At 55.8% G+C, this 15,997-nt stretch overlaps 1 protein-coding gene across 1 annotated transcript in view; it reads left to right on the forward strand.

Moving 5' to 3' along the window:
* Nucleotides 1-15,997, forward strand: part of ADAMTS17 (ADAM metallopeptidase with thrombospondin type 1 motif 17) — a gene marked incomplete at both ends in the record, with an annotated part of 100,824 nt that overhangs the window by 78,523 nt on the left and 6,304 nt on the right. The window contains 2 exons of the mRNA XM_080651719.1: nt 5,616-5,820; nt 10,198-10,350. Coding sequence (XP_080507845.1) covers nt 5,616-5,820; nt 10,198-10,350 — 358 coding nt within the window. The remainder of the gene's footprint in view (nt 1-5,615; nt 5,821-10,197; nt 10,351-15,997) is intronic.

Raw genomic sequence — 15,997 nt, forward strand, 5'->3', positions numbered from 1 at the left:
CCAGACTGTTCTGCGACGGGCCTGCTAAGGCCTCGGTTGATCCAGAAGGGGATCACGGCCCCGGGTCCAGGAAGTCACGGGTCAGGTCACCGCGCCACCACGAGCCAAAGGCGAACTCACGGGCACGTGACCTGACCTCGCCGTCGGTAAACTGGGGAATGAGAGCCTCTCTCACCGGAGTCTTGAGAAGATTTGGTGAAGTGAGGCCCGTAAAATCCTCCGTGCCAGTGAGCCCTGAGCGCGAGCCATAACCAGCCTCGCTGCTCAGCTGCCGCACCCGTTAATGACCCACACCGGCCAGCTGCTGGGCCCCAGCATTGACTGAGTTCCCCATCATTTCTTTTTTTTTTAATTTTTTAAAAAATGTTTTTTAACATTTTTATTGATTTCAGAGAGGAAGGGTTAGGGTTAGGGCTAGGGTTAGGGTTAAGGACAGATAGAAACATTCATGATGAGAAAGCATCATGGATCAGCTGCCTCCTGCACGCCCCAGCCTGGGGATCGAGCCCACAACCCGGGCATGTGCCCTGACCGGGAATGGAACCGTGACCTCCCGGTTCATGGGTTGACACTAAACCTCTGAGCCATGCCAGCCGGACTATCCATCATTTCTTTAGACACCACACACAGACACGCACACATTTTTAATCCAGTGTGTAACTACATAATTTAAATAACCTCTGCTCGTATTTTCCCGGTAATAAAAGGTCCTCCTATATGCTAACATTCCCTTTCTTGTCAGAACAAGTTTGTATAATTTTTTCTGTTCATCCTCACCCAAGGATATTTTTCCATTGGTTTTTAGAGAGAGTGGAAGGGTGGGAGAGAGACAGCGAGAGAAACATCGATGTGAGAGAGACACATTGATTGGTTGCCTCCTGCACACACCCCAACCAGGGCCAGGGATCGAGCCTGCAACCGAGGTCCATGCCCTTGACCGGAATCGAACCTGGGACCCTTCAGGCTGCAGGCCGATGCTCTATCCACTGAGCCACACCTGCTAGGGCAAGTTTACATAACGTGTATGTGTTTTGGGGTAAACTGAAACAGCAGAGCCGTGGCGAGTGGTTCATTTCGCACTTCGTGAATGTTTCTGAGCTCTACGTCTGTGAACTTCAGATAATATTATCAGCAGGATGGGGGCTGGGCGTGGGGAGGAAAAGAGGATGTGAAAGGGTTTCAGTGTCGTTCAGACCCCGAGATTGGGTTACGGGCTGGGGTGCGACTAGAAGATTCCAGACGTGCGTTGCCCAGGTGGCTCGTTACAGAGCGGCCGGGAGGATGCTGGGAAGTTGGAGTGACGAGCTTAGGTTTGATGGGGATGGGGATGAACGCTGGATCCTGCCCGCACTTCTGCCTGCTAACCTGTGTTTGGATTTAAATACCACTGAAGGCCCCGGCCGGTGTGGCTCAGTGGATAGAGCATCGGGCCTGCGGACTGAAGGGTCCCGGGTTCGATTCCTGTCGAGGGCACATGCCCAGGTCGCGGGGCACACCGCTAGCACGCCCCTCCGGAGGCCGCCGTGAGAAGGATCTGAGTTAGCAGGTACGCGTTGCTCGGGACAGTCCTGGCACACGTAGTAAGCGCTCCGTCGGTCTTCCGGATGCTCGCCGCGATCGTGCGTTGTTAGAAGCGTCCGAGGCCCCGTTCCGGGAGGAAGTCCAGCCCGGGATGCTGCCCAACTCCGCGCTGTCACCTCCCGGGCTCTGCTGGTGGCTCGGTGACATCGTGGCCCAGGAGAGAGGAGCCAGCAGCCTGCGGGTGGGTTCCCGTTCCCCGAGAGGACCCGAGGGCGCGGGTGTGCACTCCTGGGAAAGCAGGCTGCGTGCGTGCCCCCGGTGAGGGGCGCTGCTGGGACACTGTGTGCCTGACAGACGGTGTGATGGGGTGGTACTCGGGTCAGCGGCACTTGGCAAGTCTCGGTGGTATTTCTACTGATCGAGCTGGAAAACAATTCAATGGACCCGGCGGTGTGGCTCAGGGGTGGAGCGTCACCCTGTGAACCAGGAGGTCAGGGTTCGATTCCCGGTCAGGGCACATGCCGGGTGGTGGGCTCCATCCCTTGGAGGGGGTGTGCAGGAGGCAGCGGTCCATGCTTCTCTCTCATCATGGATGTTTCTCTCTCTCTCTCTCCCTCTCCCATCCTCTCTGAAATCAATAAAAATAGGTTTGTTGTTTTTTTAAATAAAAAGAGTCCCATGGCCCATCACCACGGAGTGACAGCGAGACCCAGGTTGCCTCTGTTCCCATCCAGGGCGGCCTCTGGGGGTCTGACGGCAGCTCTGCCCGTCACCCTCCAGGCGTGACTGCTCCGGGCGGGCTGGGCTCCGTGATGGGGCGGCCACGGAACCCGCGAGCTCCACAGAAACCCGTGGCTGTGAAGGGGTCGGAGTCCCTGGAGAACGGGGCACCCGCTCTGCTCTTCCTCCCTTCCAGGCCCCACGCGCCTGGTGGCTTCTGGGGGTGCCCCCCGACTCCCAGGTCCCCGTCGTCACGTGGGTGCGAGTGGTGTCCTCACACAACAGCAGAGACCAGGAAGGAGACGGTGAAAAGGGGGCTTTTACATCTAGCAAAACTGTCCTTCGAGTGTCGAGGCTTCAGAGAAATATTTGTAAACGTAAGAGTTTTTCCCAGTTGGCATGACTTAGTGGTTGAGCGGCGACCTGTGAACCAGGAGCGCACGGTTCCATTCCCGCCTGCGTTTCCAGGTCGATCCCCGCTAGGGGGCGTGCGGGAGGCAGCCAGTCGATGTTTCTCTCTCTCTCCCTCTCCCTTTGTCTCTCGCAAAAATCAATAAAATATATTTGAAGGGAAGAAAGCCAGAAATAAAACGCATCTCTTTCCCTTCTGCTTGGAGGACTCCCGGACATGGTTTCTGTAGCTCATTAGCTATTAAAATTATTAACAAATTATTATTTCCAATTGCAAGGGGTTATGGGGTTATTTCCTCTCCTGCCAAGGCTTGCATGCAATTGACTCTGAACGTGAATTCGCCAAAGCCATCCCAAGTTTCTAAACGGGCTTGGACCGGGTTCCCTGACCTGGGCCCAGCCAGCCCCTCAGGGCTGAGCCGCCAAAGGGCCCCCCCCCCCCCGCTCCATAATTTATTGGGAATTATTGGGAACTTAATTGAGACTAATTATTGCCTCTCGTTCCCTTGCGGTTCCCAGAGGAGCATCTGCCCAGCATCTGCTGTGACACCACGTGCTCGGGATGCCTGAATCATTCCGGGGCGTGAACGAAAGGGCATGAACGTTTTATGGTGGATGTATCCCGCTGTAACATCTTACAGGGATCTCCCAGGGTTTCCTTAGCCTGCGGTGTCCATGCGCAGTGTCTCTCCAACGTGCCGGAGCCGAGGGCTGCAACGTACTCAGAACACGCTGCCTCGGGGAGACCCAGCCCCGAGGGGGCGGGGGGCGGCCTTGGAAAGGATGCGGCTACGCCCGGCTGGTGCGGCTCTGTGGACTGAGCCTTGTACCAGGTACCGAGAGGGCCTGGGTTTGATTCCCAGTCAGGGCACATGCTTTGGTTGTGGGCTCCATCCGCAGTAGGGGAGGCAGCCGATCCATGATTCTCTCTCGTCATGGATGTTCCTATCTCTCGCTCCCTCTCCCTTCCTCTCTGAAATAATAAAAATATTTTTTAAAAGAAAGAAGCAGCTAAGTCGCCGGATTGGGGGTGCAGAACCCGGACTGTTCTGTGACGGGCCTGCTAAGGCCTCGGTTGATCCAGGAGGGGACACTCAGATGATAACAGGTTGGCCGCATATGCCTGAGCGTTAGCACATAACGGGGAGAAACAAATGAGTGGGAGCCATTCATCCCATTTCGCAGATGGACAAATAGAACCTGGAGGGAGATTCGTGAGCAAGGTCATCAAAGACTTGGCCTGGGAGCCCAGACGAGACTCTTGCCTCCTACGAGGTTCTCAGCCAGAGCCAGGTGAGGGCCGTCTGGGGGAACCAGTACCACCCACAAGATCGGTCCGTCTTCGGCAGGCAGGGTTCAGGGGGCAAATGAGAGGCTTGCCACTAAAGGTAGTCGTGACCTGGCCGGTGTGGCTCAGTGGTTGAGCATCGACCTGTGAACCAGGAGGTCACGGGTTCGACTCCCGATCAGGGTACGTGCCCGGGTTGCGGGCTCCATCCCCAGTAGGGGGCGTGCAGGAGGCAGCCGATCCATGGTTCTCTCTCATCCTTGATGTTTCTGTCTCTCTCTCCCTCTCCCTTCTTCTCCAAAATCAGTAAAAATATATATTTTTTTAAAACACAAAGGTAGTCATGGGTGGGAGCAGACAGAACTGCAAACTGCCTACTCGTAAAGCCGCGTGCCAGAGCCTCACAGAGCGGGCGAGCTCGGGGCGCAGGCAGCCAGCTCCCCGGCTGGGCCCTCGGGGGGTCCTGTGTCTGCGCCTCTGAACACGTGGGCCTGTCCAGCCCGTCCCCTCAGCCCATGCCCTCCGCACACTGTCCCGGAGAGGCCGAGCTGGCTCGCTGTGGTTCTGGGGGACTCCGCTGGGAACCTTTCCGCAGGCTGAGAAACTCTGAGCATTTTCATAGCCAAAGCGGGCAGCCGGGGCGGCGTGGCAGGGAGGTCCGCTGGCGCAGTCTCACCTTGAATCGCTGTGTTGGGGCTGGGCCGGGGGGAGCGCCGGGGGGCGGGGCGCCTGCTGGTGTTCATTGAGCCCCTGTGTCCTCCGCAGCAGCCGGCTTGGGTGTGGACTGTGGGGTGCCTTTGGGCTGGTCCCACCCACCCACGTGGGGGGTGTCTCGGGAGAACCACGCCACGTTAGTCGCCTGGGGCAGCCTTTCTTTCTAATTGTTTGAGGACAAGATGCTTGGGACTCACCTGTTCAGGCAACCAAAAGACAAGCTAGCGTGTGTGCGCATGTGTGTGCACATGTGTACATGTGTGGGTCTGGGCGCATGTGTGCATATGCATGTGTGTGTGTGTGCACACATGCATGTGTGCAGCAGGCGTGTGGGGACCAAAGCGAAGGAGAAAGCAATGCCTGAGGTGCCCAGTGTCGGCTCTGGTGGGCGAGAGCGGGAGGAAAATAGACACCCGGCCGCTTGGCGCCGGCTCGGCTCTGGCACCGCTGCCTCCCTCCCGGATGTGAAAGCAGAAGGTCCCCACGGGAGGTGTGGGGCCGGATCCCACAGCGGCCCCGGCGGGCCCACCGCGGTGTCGTGAGGTTTGGAGTCCATGTCCACGGTTTTAAAATCCGGAGGTTGCCTGGCCGGTGTGGCTCAGTGGACAGAGCGCTGGCCTGTGGACTGAAGGGTTTCAGGTTCGATGCTGGTCAATGGCGTGTCCCTTGGTTGCAGGCTTAGGCTCGAGGTGTGGGGAGGCAGCCGATCGATGTGTCTCTCTCACATCGATGTTTCTCTCTCCCTCTCTGTCTCTCCCGCTCTCTTCCACTCTCTCTAAAAATCAATGGAAACGTATCCTCGGGTGCGGATGAACAAGGACAAAAGACAAAGTCCACACAGAGCTCTCTGCTCTGCCTCCTCCTGCGTCCCGCAGGCCCCAGGTCCCGTGATGCGGGGCAGGGCCCTCGGGAGGCGGCCTCTCTGCCCGGGTCTCCTCTCACTGTCTCTCCTCCTGGGCAGGTGGGTGGCCGGCCCCTGGAGCCCCTGCTCAGCGACCTGTGAGAAGGGCGTCCAGCAGCGGGAGGTGACCTGCGTGTACCAGCTGCAGAACGGCACCCACGTCACCACGCGGCCCCTCTACTGCCAGGGCGCCCGGCCCGCACCCGTGCAGAGCTGCGAGGGCCAGGACTGCCTGTCCATCTGGGAAGCGTCCGAGTGGTCACAGGTGGGTGCCCGGGCCGCCCCCGGGGCCGCCGGCCCTTGTCCACAGGGACCTCCACGTGGTCCCTTTTCCTGCGTCGTGTTTGTGACACCGCTTCACAGGTCACGGCCCTCGCCAGCCCCTGGGTCAACCCAAAGCTGTATGGGCGCTCACGTGCTCTCTAAGTCCAGGCGAGATAGCCGCGTGGCCAAAAAACACGGGAAATGCATTCCTGACAACGGGTAGGTGTTTTCTGAAAATATACCCCCGTGCTTCTAGGTCCCATTTCCTATGACAGTTCTCATGTAGATACAGATGGATGGGCAGATGAATAGAGAGAGATAAATAGATAAGTAAATTAGGTACATAGAAAGAGAGAGAGATAGATACATAGATGGATATATAAATACATAGAAACACGGATACATAGTTGATACATAAACACATAGACACATATGTACATAGATACATAAATACATAGATAATAGGTATATAGTTACATAAATACATACATAGATACATAGGAATATACATAGATACATAAATACATACATAGATAGATACATAGACATATAGATAGATACATAGATACATAGAAAGATACATAGATAGATACATAGATGGATATATAAATACATAGAAACATGGATACATAGTTGATACATAAACACATAGATACATATGTACATAGATAATAGGTATATAGTTACATAAATACATAGATAAATACATAGGCATATACATAGATACATAAATACATACATAGATAGATACATAGACATATAGATAGATACATAGATACATAGGTAGATACGTAGATACAAAGACACACCCGTAGATAGATACATAGATAGATACATAGGCATATACATAGATACATAAATATATACATAGATAAATACATAGGCATATACATAGATACATAAATACATACATAGATAGATACATAGACATATAGATAGATACATAGATACATAGGTAGATACGTAGATACAAAGACACACCCGTAGATAGATACATAGATAGATACATAGGTATATACATAGATACATAAATACATACATAGATAGATATATAGGTATATACATAGATACATAGATACATACATAGATAGATACATAGGTATATACATAGATACATAAATACATACATAGATAGATACATAGGTATATACATAGATACATAAATACATACATAGATAGATACATAGGCATATACATAGATACATAAATACATACATAGATAGATACATAGATACATAGGTAGATACGTAGATAGATACAAAGACACACCCGTAGATAGATACATAGATAGATACTTAGACATATAGATAGATACATAGACACATAGGTAGATACGTAGATAGATACAAAGACACACCCGTAGATAGATACATAGATAGATACTTAGACATATAGATAGATACATAGACACATAGGTAGATACGTAGATAGATACAAAGACACACCCGTAGATAGATACATAGATGTGCAGGCCTGCCTTTCACACCCTTGGGGCATGTTTGAACTTGGTGTCAGCCTGGGAAGGAGGTTTCCCAGGCTTTCCGTCAACCCTGAGGCAGGCTGTGCGTCCCGGCGGCAGGCGGATGGTGGGAGGGCCCACTGTCGCTGAGCTGGTCCCAGTCCCCAATCTCGTGCCATCACCGCTTTGGAGCGAGGTCGCTGCGGCCCTCGGTGTCTCGTTTTCTCCTCGGCAACAGCCTTCTTGGAGGCTTCACGTCGACCCTGCAGTCACGATCTTGATTGTTTGGCTGTAAAACAGCAAAATCGCTGGAGAAAGGGCCAGCTTCCCCCGGGTTCCCCTCGAGATGTGTTCTAGGAAAGTCAGAGGGCTCAGTCCAAGACACTGTTCAGTGTGGAAAATATTTTTAAAGTTCCTTTTTATTGCCAAACAGTTGGAATGATTTTGAATAAGGAAGCATTCAGCCCCTTCTTAATGAATGAAAAGTCTGCCCGGGCTGTTCTAAAACGAAGCTTACTTTTCAGACAGATCTTGACGTGTGCCCATTGAAAGACCTGCGTGTTGAACCCACCCTTTATGAGATCTTAAGAAAAGAAGACAATTTAAATTGTCTTAAAATGTATTTGTATTGATTTCAGAGCGGCAGGGAGAGGGAGAGAGAGAAAGAGAAACATCCACGATGAGAGAGAATCATGGATCGGCTGCCTCCTGCACGCCCCCTACTGGGGATTCAGCCCTCAACCCGGGCATGTGCCCTGACTGGGGATCAAACCGTGACCTCCTGGTTCATAGGTCGACACTCAACCACTGAGCCACGCCGACCAGACCAAGAGTTTAAAAATTTTGCTTGATTTTTAAATTTTATTTATATGCACTTAGGTTTGTAAGTTTAACAGCCCAGGGTCCTTTTTTCGGGGAGGGGGTACTCATTACAGGGGTAGGGGGGCAGGTACTAGTTGCTCTCCCCTCCCCCGCCTCCTAGGAGCCGGAGGGCCTTCATCACCTGGGTCTTGATCCAAACAAGATTTATACTTTAATCAGATCAAAACCATAAATATTCCATTCAGATTCTTTCTTATATGGGAAAAAAAAAAACATAAATGCCTCTTTCCCAAAACACCCCAAGCCTGACATTATCAGCTGTCAGCATCGGATTCAAGAGTACCCTCTCGGGGAGTGTGAGCCAGCGGAGACGAGATTTATAGAAGCGTCTCCGTCTCCGTCTGTCTATGTGCCCCATCACGCCCGGGCCTCCTCCTGAAACCCCATCCGCACCCACCCGTCTCCCTTGGGCTCAGCCCAGGCTTGAGTCGAGTGCTTCTTTCTTTCTTCTTTCTTTTTAAATATATTTTTATTGATTTCAGAGAGGAAGGGTGAGAGGGAGAGAGAGAGAAACATCCACGATGAGAGAGAATCATCCACCCGCTGCCTCCTGCACGCCCCCTACTGGGGATCGAGCCCACAACCCGGGCCTGTGCCCTGACCGAGAAGGAAACCGTGACTTCCTGGTTCCCAGGTCAATGCTCAACCACTGAACCACACCGGCCGGGCCCAAACGTATTTCTACCACGTTGCCCCGCGCCGAAGCCCCTCTGCCATCTCTTCCCCCGGAAACACCTGGGTTTAGATTTCTCCGGGGGAGATGGTTTATGGACAGGGTTGCCTGGTTCAGCCACCCCTGCCCATCTTTTCACTAGCCGCTCCCCAACACGGTTAGAACGAGGCACAGCTGTCGAGAAGGAAGAAAAGGGGGCTGGCCGTCTCCTGCCCTCGGCTTCCAGGCTCCATCCCTGGGTCCGAGGCCAAGAGAGAAACTGAACATCGTCTCCCAGGTCCCTTCCTCCCAAGGCAGTCCGGCCAACGGGCTGCCGCCCAGCAGGGCCGCGACAGGTTGGCCAGGAGGCAGCTGGACAGTCCGCGTTTGCAATCACGGGAAAGGGACGAAGAACGAGGAAGAGGGTCCGACAGAGCAGAGAGTCGGGCAGAAGCGGGGAGGGAGGAGGCTCCTGGTTGAGGAAGGAGCCAGGGGGCGGGGGCGGGTGCCACAGAGGAGCCAGGGGTCAAACGGTGAGAACGGAGTTGATGAATGATGGGGCGGACCGTGGCCACTCGGAAGAACGGGGGCCCACCCCTCAGCACAGTCACCCAGGGCTCCCTGCAGCCGCCCGCCTGCCCGGGCTGCCCTGTGGACGTAGCCCGCCTCAGCCTGACCCCTGGTGCCCCCTCCCCCACCACCCGAAACCAGCCGCTCACCCCACAGGCAGGATCACAGACACACGTGCTCCCCCGAGTGACGCCACGGCCAGTGGATTTCTGCTGGAACAAGCTGGTCTACTTCAGCCTCCAAAAGCAGAAGGAAAACAACCACTGGGACCGCAGACAGAGCTACGCTGCGTGCCTCGGGGAACCAAAGCCAGACAGCACTTGGGGGCCAGTGTCAGGGACAGAAATGCAAAGAATAGCACGTGCCCTTCCTGTGCATTCTTGCCCAAGTCAGCATTGTTGTAGCTGAAGAACATCCCTGTGACCGGCCCCTTATTTTAGGCAAATCAAGCAAATATGCCAAAGGAGCGAAGGCCCGGCTGGTGTGGCTCTGTGGTTGAGCGTTGACCTAGGAACCAGGAAGTCCCGGTTCGATTCCCGGTCAGGGTCCATGCCCGGGTTGCAGGCTCGGTTCCCAGTGGGGGGCGTGCAGGAGGCAGCCGATCCATGACTCTCTCTCATCATGGATGTTTCTCTCTCTCTCTCTTCCTTCCTCTCTGAAATCAATAAAAATATTTAAAAAAAAAAAAAAAAGAAGCCGCCTGGCCCCCGGCCTCTGCATCCTCGGCACCGGGCCTGGCCCTGGTGTGGGACTCCCTGGGCGCTGGGGGGCTGGCGGGGCGCTGGCCCGGCTTCAGCGCCAGCCGTGTCTTGCAGTGTTCCGCCAGCTGTGGCCCGGGCACGCAGAAGCGCACCGTGACCTGCACCAACTCCCAAGGGAAGTGCGACGCGTCCACCCGGCCCCGAGCCGAGGAGGCGTGCGAGGACTACTCCGGCTGCTACGCGTGGAGGACCGGGGACTGGTCCAAGGTGAGCCCAGCGCCCGCACTCCCCTCCGCCCCGGCCGATGTCGACCAGGCGGCCCCTGCGTGACCAGGCAAACGCGCCTTCTTTCCAAACGCTGCACCCGACGGTGACCCCACGCGTGTGCCGTGTGAAAGGGGCAGTCCCTTTCCCACCTCGAGCTAGTGGCTTTCGACAGCCCTGCCACGGAACTCTCGCCAACGTTTTTGTTTATTTACTTATGTATGTATGCATGTATTTATTTTTTATTGATGTCAGAGAGGAAGGGAGAGGGAGAGAGAGATGGAAACATCCATGATGAGAGAGAATCATGGATCAGCTGCCTCCTGCACGCCCCCTACTGGGGATGGAGCCTGCAACCCGGGCACGTGCCCTGACCGGGAATCGAACCGTGACCTCCTGGTTCATAGGTCGACGCTCAACCCCTGAGCCACGCCGGCTGGGCACTGATTGCTTCCTGATCAGAACTCAAACTGCTGGCAACGGGCCGCCGTCTCCCGGGGAGGGCCCGTGGTGCCCGACAGGTCGCTGAGGACGTAGAGGGGCCCTGTCCTGTCTGACAGGCAGAGGGACATCGTCTGGAGGCCCCCGTGCAGGTGTGGGTGGGAATGAAGCGGCAGAGTCGGGGAATTGGCAGAGGCCGCCCGCAGTCCCGAGGAGCGGCTCCCGTGGCCACAGGGAGCCGGCAGGAAGCGGAGTGCGGTGCGGGCAGCTCCGTCTGGCGGTGCCGGCCTCTGTTCCTCGCTGCTGCGTGCCCTGCACCTCCGGCCCCAGGCTGCCCCGTCCCTGGGGTAGAATTCTGCTCAAGGAGGCTCTAATGCGGTGGCTCTCAACCTTCCTAATGCCGCGGCCCTTTAATACAGTTCCTCATGTGGTGGGGACCCCCAACCATAAAGTTATTTTCGTTGCTACTTCATAACTGTAATTTTGTGCGACCCACAGGTTGAGAACCGCTAGCAGGGTCGCCTAAGACCATCGGAAAACACAGATATTTACATTACGATTCATAACAGCAGCAAAATTACAGTTATGAAGTAGCAACGAAAATAATGTTATGGTTGGGGGTCCCCACCACACGAGGAACTGTGTTAAAGGGCCGCGGCATTAGGAAGGTTGAGAGCCACTGCTCTAATGGGTGCAGGGGTTTGAAACTGTCCTGGTGGCGAGGTCAGGTACCAAACTGGAGAGACGGGGAGAGTGCCCCCCGCGAGCCCCATGCTCCCGGCTCCCTGCTCGCCAACCAGAATCCAGGGCTCTGGGGAGACCAGCCTGCCCTCTGGGGTCACCCTAGCTCTCTGCTTCCCCAGCTGCCATGTCCCACCAGAGTCTGCAAGTCAGAGAGACCGGGGCTGGGGGAGATGGCTGGCTGTGTGTGTGTGTGTAGGTGTGTGAGTTGCACTGTGTGTGTGTATGTTGGGTGTGTAGGTGTGTGTGGGAGGTGTGTGGGGGTGTGGGGGGCTGTGTGTGTAGGTGTGTGTGTAGGTGTGTGTGTGTGTAGGTGTGTGTGTGGGGGGGGGTGTGGGGGCTGTGTGTGTGTGTGTAGGTGTGTGTGTGTGTGTGTTGGGGGTATGTGTGTGTATGTGTGTGTAGGTGGGTGTGGGGGGCTGTGTGTGTGTGTAGGTGTGTGTGTTGGGGGTATGGGGGGCTGTGTGTGTGTGTGTGTAGGTGTGTGATTTGCACTGTGTGTGTGTATGTTGGGTGTGTAGGTGTGTGTGTGTGTAGGGGGAGTGGGATGTGGGGAGCTGTGTGTGTTGGGTGTGTAGGTGTGTGTGTGTGTAGGGGGAGTGGGGGGTGTGGGGGGCTGTGTGTGTGTAGGTGTGTGTTGTGTGGGGGGATGTGGGGGGCTGTGTGTGTGTGTGTGTAGGTGTGTGAGTTGCACTGTGTGTGTGTATGTTGGGTGTATAGGTGTGTGTGTGTGTAGATGTGTGTGTAGGTGTGTGTGGAGGTGTGGGGGGCTGTGTGTGTGTAGGTGTGTGTGTGTCTAGGTGTGTGTGGGAGGTGTGTGGGGGTGTGGGGGGCTGTGTGTGTGTGTAGGTGTGTGTGTGTAGGTGTGTGTGTGTAGGTGTGTGTGTGTAGGTGTGGGGGGGAGGTGTGTGGGGGGTGTGGGGGCTGTGTGTGTGTGTGTAGGTGTGTGTGTTGGGGTATGGGGGACTGTGTGTGTGTAGATGTGTGAGTTGCACTGTGTGTGTATGTTGGGTGTGTAGGTGTGTGTGTAGGTGTGTGTGTGTGTGGGAGGTGTGTGGGGGGTGTGGGGGGCTGTGTGTGTGTAGGTGTGTGTGTGTAGGTGTGTGTGGGAGGTGTGTGGGGTGTGTGTGTGTGTGTTGGGTGTGTGTGTGTGTGTTGGGTGTGTGTGTGTGTGTGTTGGGGGTGTGTGTGTAGGTGTGTGAGTTGCAATGTGTGTGTATGTTGGGTGTGTAGGTGTGTGTATGTTGGGTGTGTAGGTGTGTGTGTGTATGTTGGTGTGTGTGTGTGTGTGTGTAGGTGTGTGAGGGAGGTGTGTGGGGGTGGGGGGCTGTGTGTGTGTATGTGTGTGTGTGTAGGTGTGTGTGTGGGGGGCTGTGTGTATGTGTTGGGTGTGTGTGTGTGTGTAGGGGTGTGTGTGTGGGGGGGGGTGGGGGGGGTATGGGGGGCTGTGTGTGTGTGTAGGTGTGTGGGGGAGGTGTGTGTGGGATGGGGGGCTGTGTGTGTGTTGGGTGTGTGTGTATGTGTGTGTGTGTGTATGTGTGGGGGGGGCTGGGGGGCTGTGTGTGTGTGTGTGTGTGTGTGTGTGAGGTGTGTGGGGGGTGTGGGGGGCTGTATGTATGTGTGTGTGTGTGTGTGTGTGTGTAGGTGTGTGTGAGGTGTGGGGGGTTGAGTGTGTGTGTGTGTGTGTGTGTAGGTGTGTGGGGGGTGTGGGGGCTGTATGTATGTGTGTGTGTGTGTGTGTGTGTGTGTGAGGTGTGTGTGGGGTGTGGGGGGCTGTGTGTGTGTATGTGTGGGGGGGGGTGGGGGGCTGTGGGGCTGTGTGTGTGTGTGTGGGGGGGGGGCTGTGTGTGTGTGTGTGTGTGTTGGTAGTGTGTTGGGGCTGTGTGTGTGTAGGTGTGTGTGGGTTGTGGGGGGCTGTGTGTGTGTGTGTGTGTGTGTAGGTGTGTGTGGGGTGTGGGGGGCTGTGTGTGTGTGGGGGTGTGTGTGTAGGTGTGTGGGGGTGTGGGGGGCTGTGTGTGTGTGTGTGTGTGTAGGTGTGTAGGTGTGTGTGGGGTGTGGGGGGCTGTGTGTGTGTATGTGTGTGGGGGTGTGGGGGGCTGTGTGTGTGTGTGGGGGGGGTGGGGGGCTGTGTGTGTAGGTGTGGGGGTGTGGGGGGCTGTGTGTGTGTGTGTGTGTGTGTGTGTAGGTGTGTGTGTGTATGTGTGTGGGGGTGTGGGGGGCTGTGTGTGTGTGTGTAGGTGTGTGGGGGGTGGGGGGCTGTGTGTGTGTGTGTGGGAAGGGTGTGGGGGCTGTGTGTGTGTGTGTGTGTGTATGTGTGTGGGGGGTGTGGGAGGCTGTGTGTATGTGTATGTGTGTGTGTGTGTGTGTGTGTGTGCGGGGGGTGTGGGGGGCTGTATGTGTGTGTGTATGTGTGTGTGGGGGTGGGGGGCTGTATGTGTGTGTGTGTGCGTGTGGGGGGGGCTGTCTAAGATAGCATCTGCTGCCTGAGCCTGGAGCCAGGACAGGGGATTTCCATTGTTGCTTAAACCTGCTGGCTCAGCTTCCAGCCGCTTCCGAGGCTGGTGGCGCTCATGCCAAGTTGGGGGCGATCTGTCACACGTGCTTTGACATTTTCCCAGGCGAGTGCCTTTCAGGCACAAACAGAAGGAGTTACTGTAAGGGTGTTCTCTCCCCCCATCTCTCTCTCTCTCTCCCTCTCTCCCCCTCCCTCCCCCTCCTTCCCTCTTCCCCACCTCCCTTCCTTCCTCTTTCTCTCATTCTTTGTTACCCAAACCTGCCCCAGGCAGACTTACCCCTCCGAGAATGGCCCAGTGACCACGTCGGGGGTGATGCTGGGCAGTGAGAGTCCACCTTGCATCCTGTCACCCTCACCTAGTCCCCTGCTCCCCCAGGGCCCGGAACCCGGGCTCACGCACACACAGCTGTGACATTCCCGCAGCGAGTCGCTCTTCCGAGACTTTTACAACCTCCTTTCACTGATTCTCAAAGCATCCCTCTGGGACCTGGGGTTCTATAGAGTCGTGACTTTACAGGCGGGAGAGACGGGAGGAGCAGCGACGTCTCGCCCTAGTGGGGCCTGTCGTTAGGGTCTGGCCTCCTGTGATGGCGGAGACCTGGTCCCTTCCAGCTGGGGGGGTGTGGCTGGGAGGAGTGGGGGCCTCAGAGTGGGCAGGCCCGGGTGGGGGGCCCCATCACTCAGGCCCTGAGGCTCATATTCCGCCCCAGAGACACCATTCATGCATTTGGTGCATGTTTATAGATCTACTAGAGGCCCGGTGCATGAAATTCATGCACGGGGGGGGAGGGGTGTCCCTCAGCCCAGCCTGCACCCTCTCCAATCTGGGACCCCTCGAGGGATGTCCGACTGCCTGTTTAGGCCTGATCCAGGTAGGGCCTAAATGGGCAATCAGACATCCCTCTCACAATCCAGGACTGCTGGCTCCCAACTGCTCGCCTGCCTGCCTTCCTGATTGCCCCTAAGCACTTCTGCCTGCCAGCCTGATCACCCCCTAACCACTCCCCTGCCAGCCTGATTGTTGCCTAACTGCTCCCTTGCCAGCCTGTTTGCCTCTAACTGCCCTCCCCTACAGGCCTGGTCACCCCTAACTGCCCTCCCCTGCAGGCCTGGTCTCCCCCAACTGCTCTCCCTTGCAGGCCTGGGTCCCCCCCAACTGCCTTTCCCTGCAGGCCCGGTCACCTCCAACTTCCCTCCTCTGCTAGCCTGGTCACTCCTAACTGCCCTCCCCTGCAGGCTTGATCGCCCCCAACTGCCCTCCCTTGCAGGCCTGGTCCCTCCCAACTGCCCTCCCCTGCTGGCCATCTTGTGGTGGCCATCTTATATCTACATGGGGTCAGTCATCTTGTGTCCACATGGGGGCAGCCATCTTGTGTGTTGGAGTGATGGTCAATTTGCATATTACTCTTTTATTAGATAGGATAGAGGCCTGGTGCACACGTGGGGGCCGGCTGGTTTGCCCTGAAGGGTGTCCCGGATCAGGGTGGGGGTTCCCTTGGGGCATGGGGCGGCCTGGGTGAGGGGCCTGTGGTGGTTTGCAGGCTGGCCACGCCTCCTGGCAACCCAAGCGGAGGCCCTGGTATTTGGGATTTATTTATCTTCTACAATTGAAACTTTATAGCCTTGAGAGGAGCTAAGCCTCCTGCTTGCTCCGTGGCCGCAGCCATTTTTTTTTTTGGATTTATGTATCTTCTATAATTGAAACTTTGTAGCCTTGAGCGGAAGAGGCCAAGGCAGGCCAGGGCTGCAGAAGCTTGGCTTCCTCCATCTCCAGGGGCAACTCAAGCCTCCTGCTCTCTCCAGCTCCGTGGCTGCTGCCATTTTTGTTGGGATTTATTTATCTCCTATAATTGAAACTTTGTAGCCTTGAGTGGAGGCCTGGACCCGCCAGGGCAGGTGGAAAGCTTGGCTTCCTCCATTTCCGGGGAAACCTAAGCCTCTTGCTCTCTCTGT

The sequence above is a fragment of the Plecotus auritus genome, assembly GCF_963455305.1.
Source record: "Plecotus auritus genome assembly, chromosome: 15".
In the NCBI taxonomy this organism is placed as follows: domain Eukaryota; kingdom Metazoa; phylum Chordata; class Mammalia; order Chiroptera; family Vespertilionidae; genus Plecotus; species Plecotus auritus.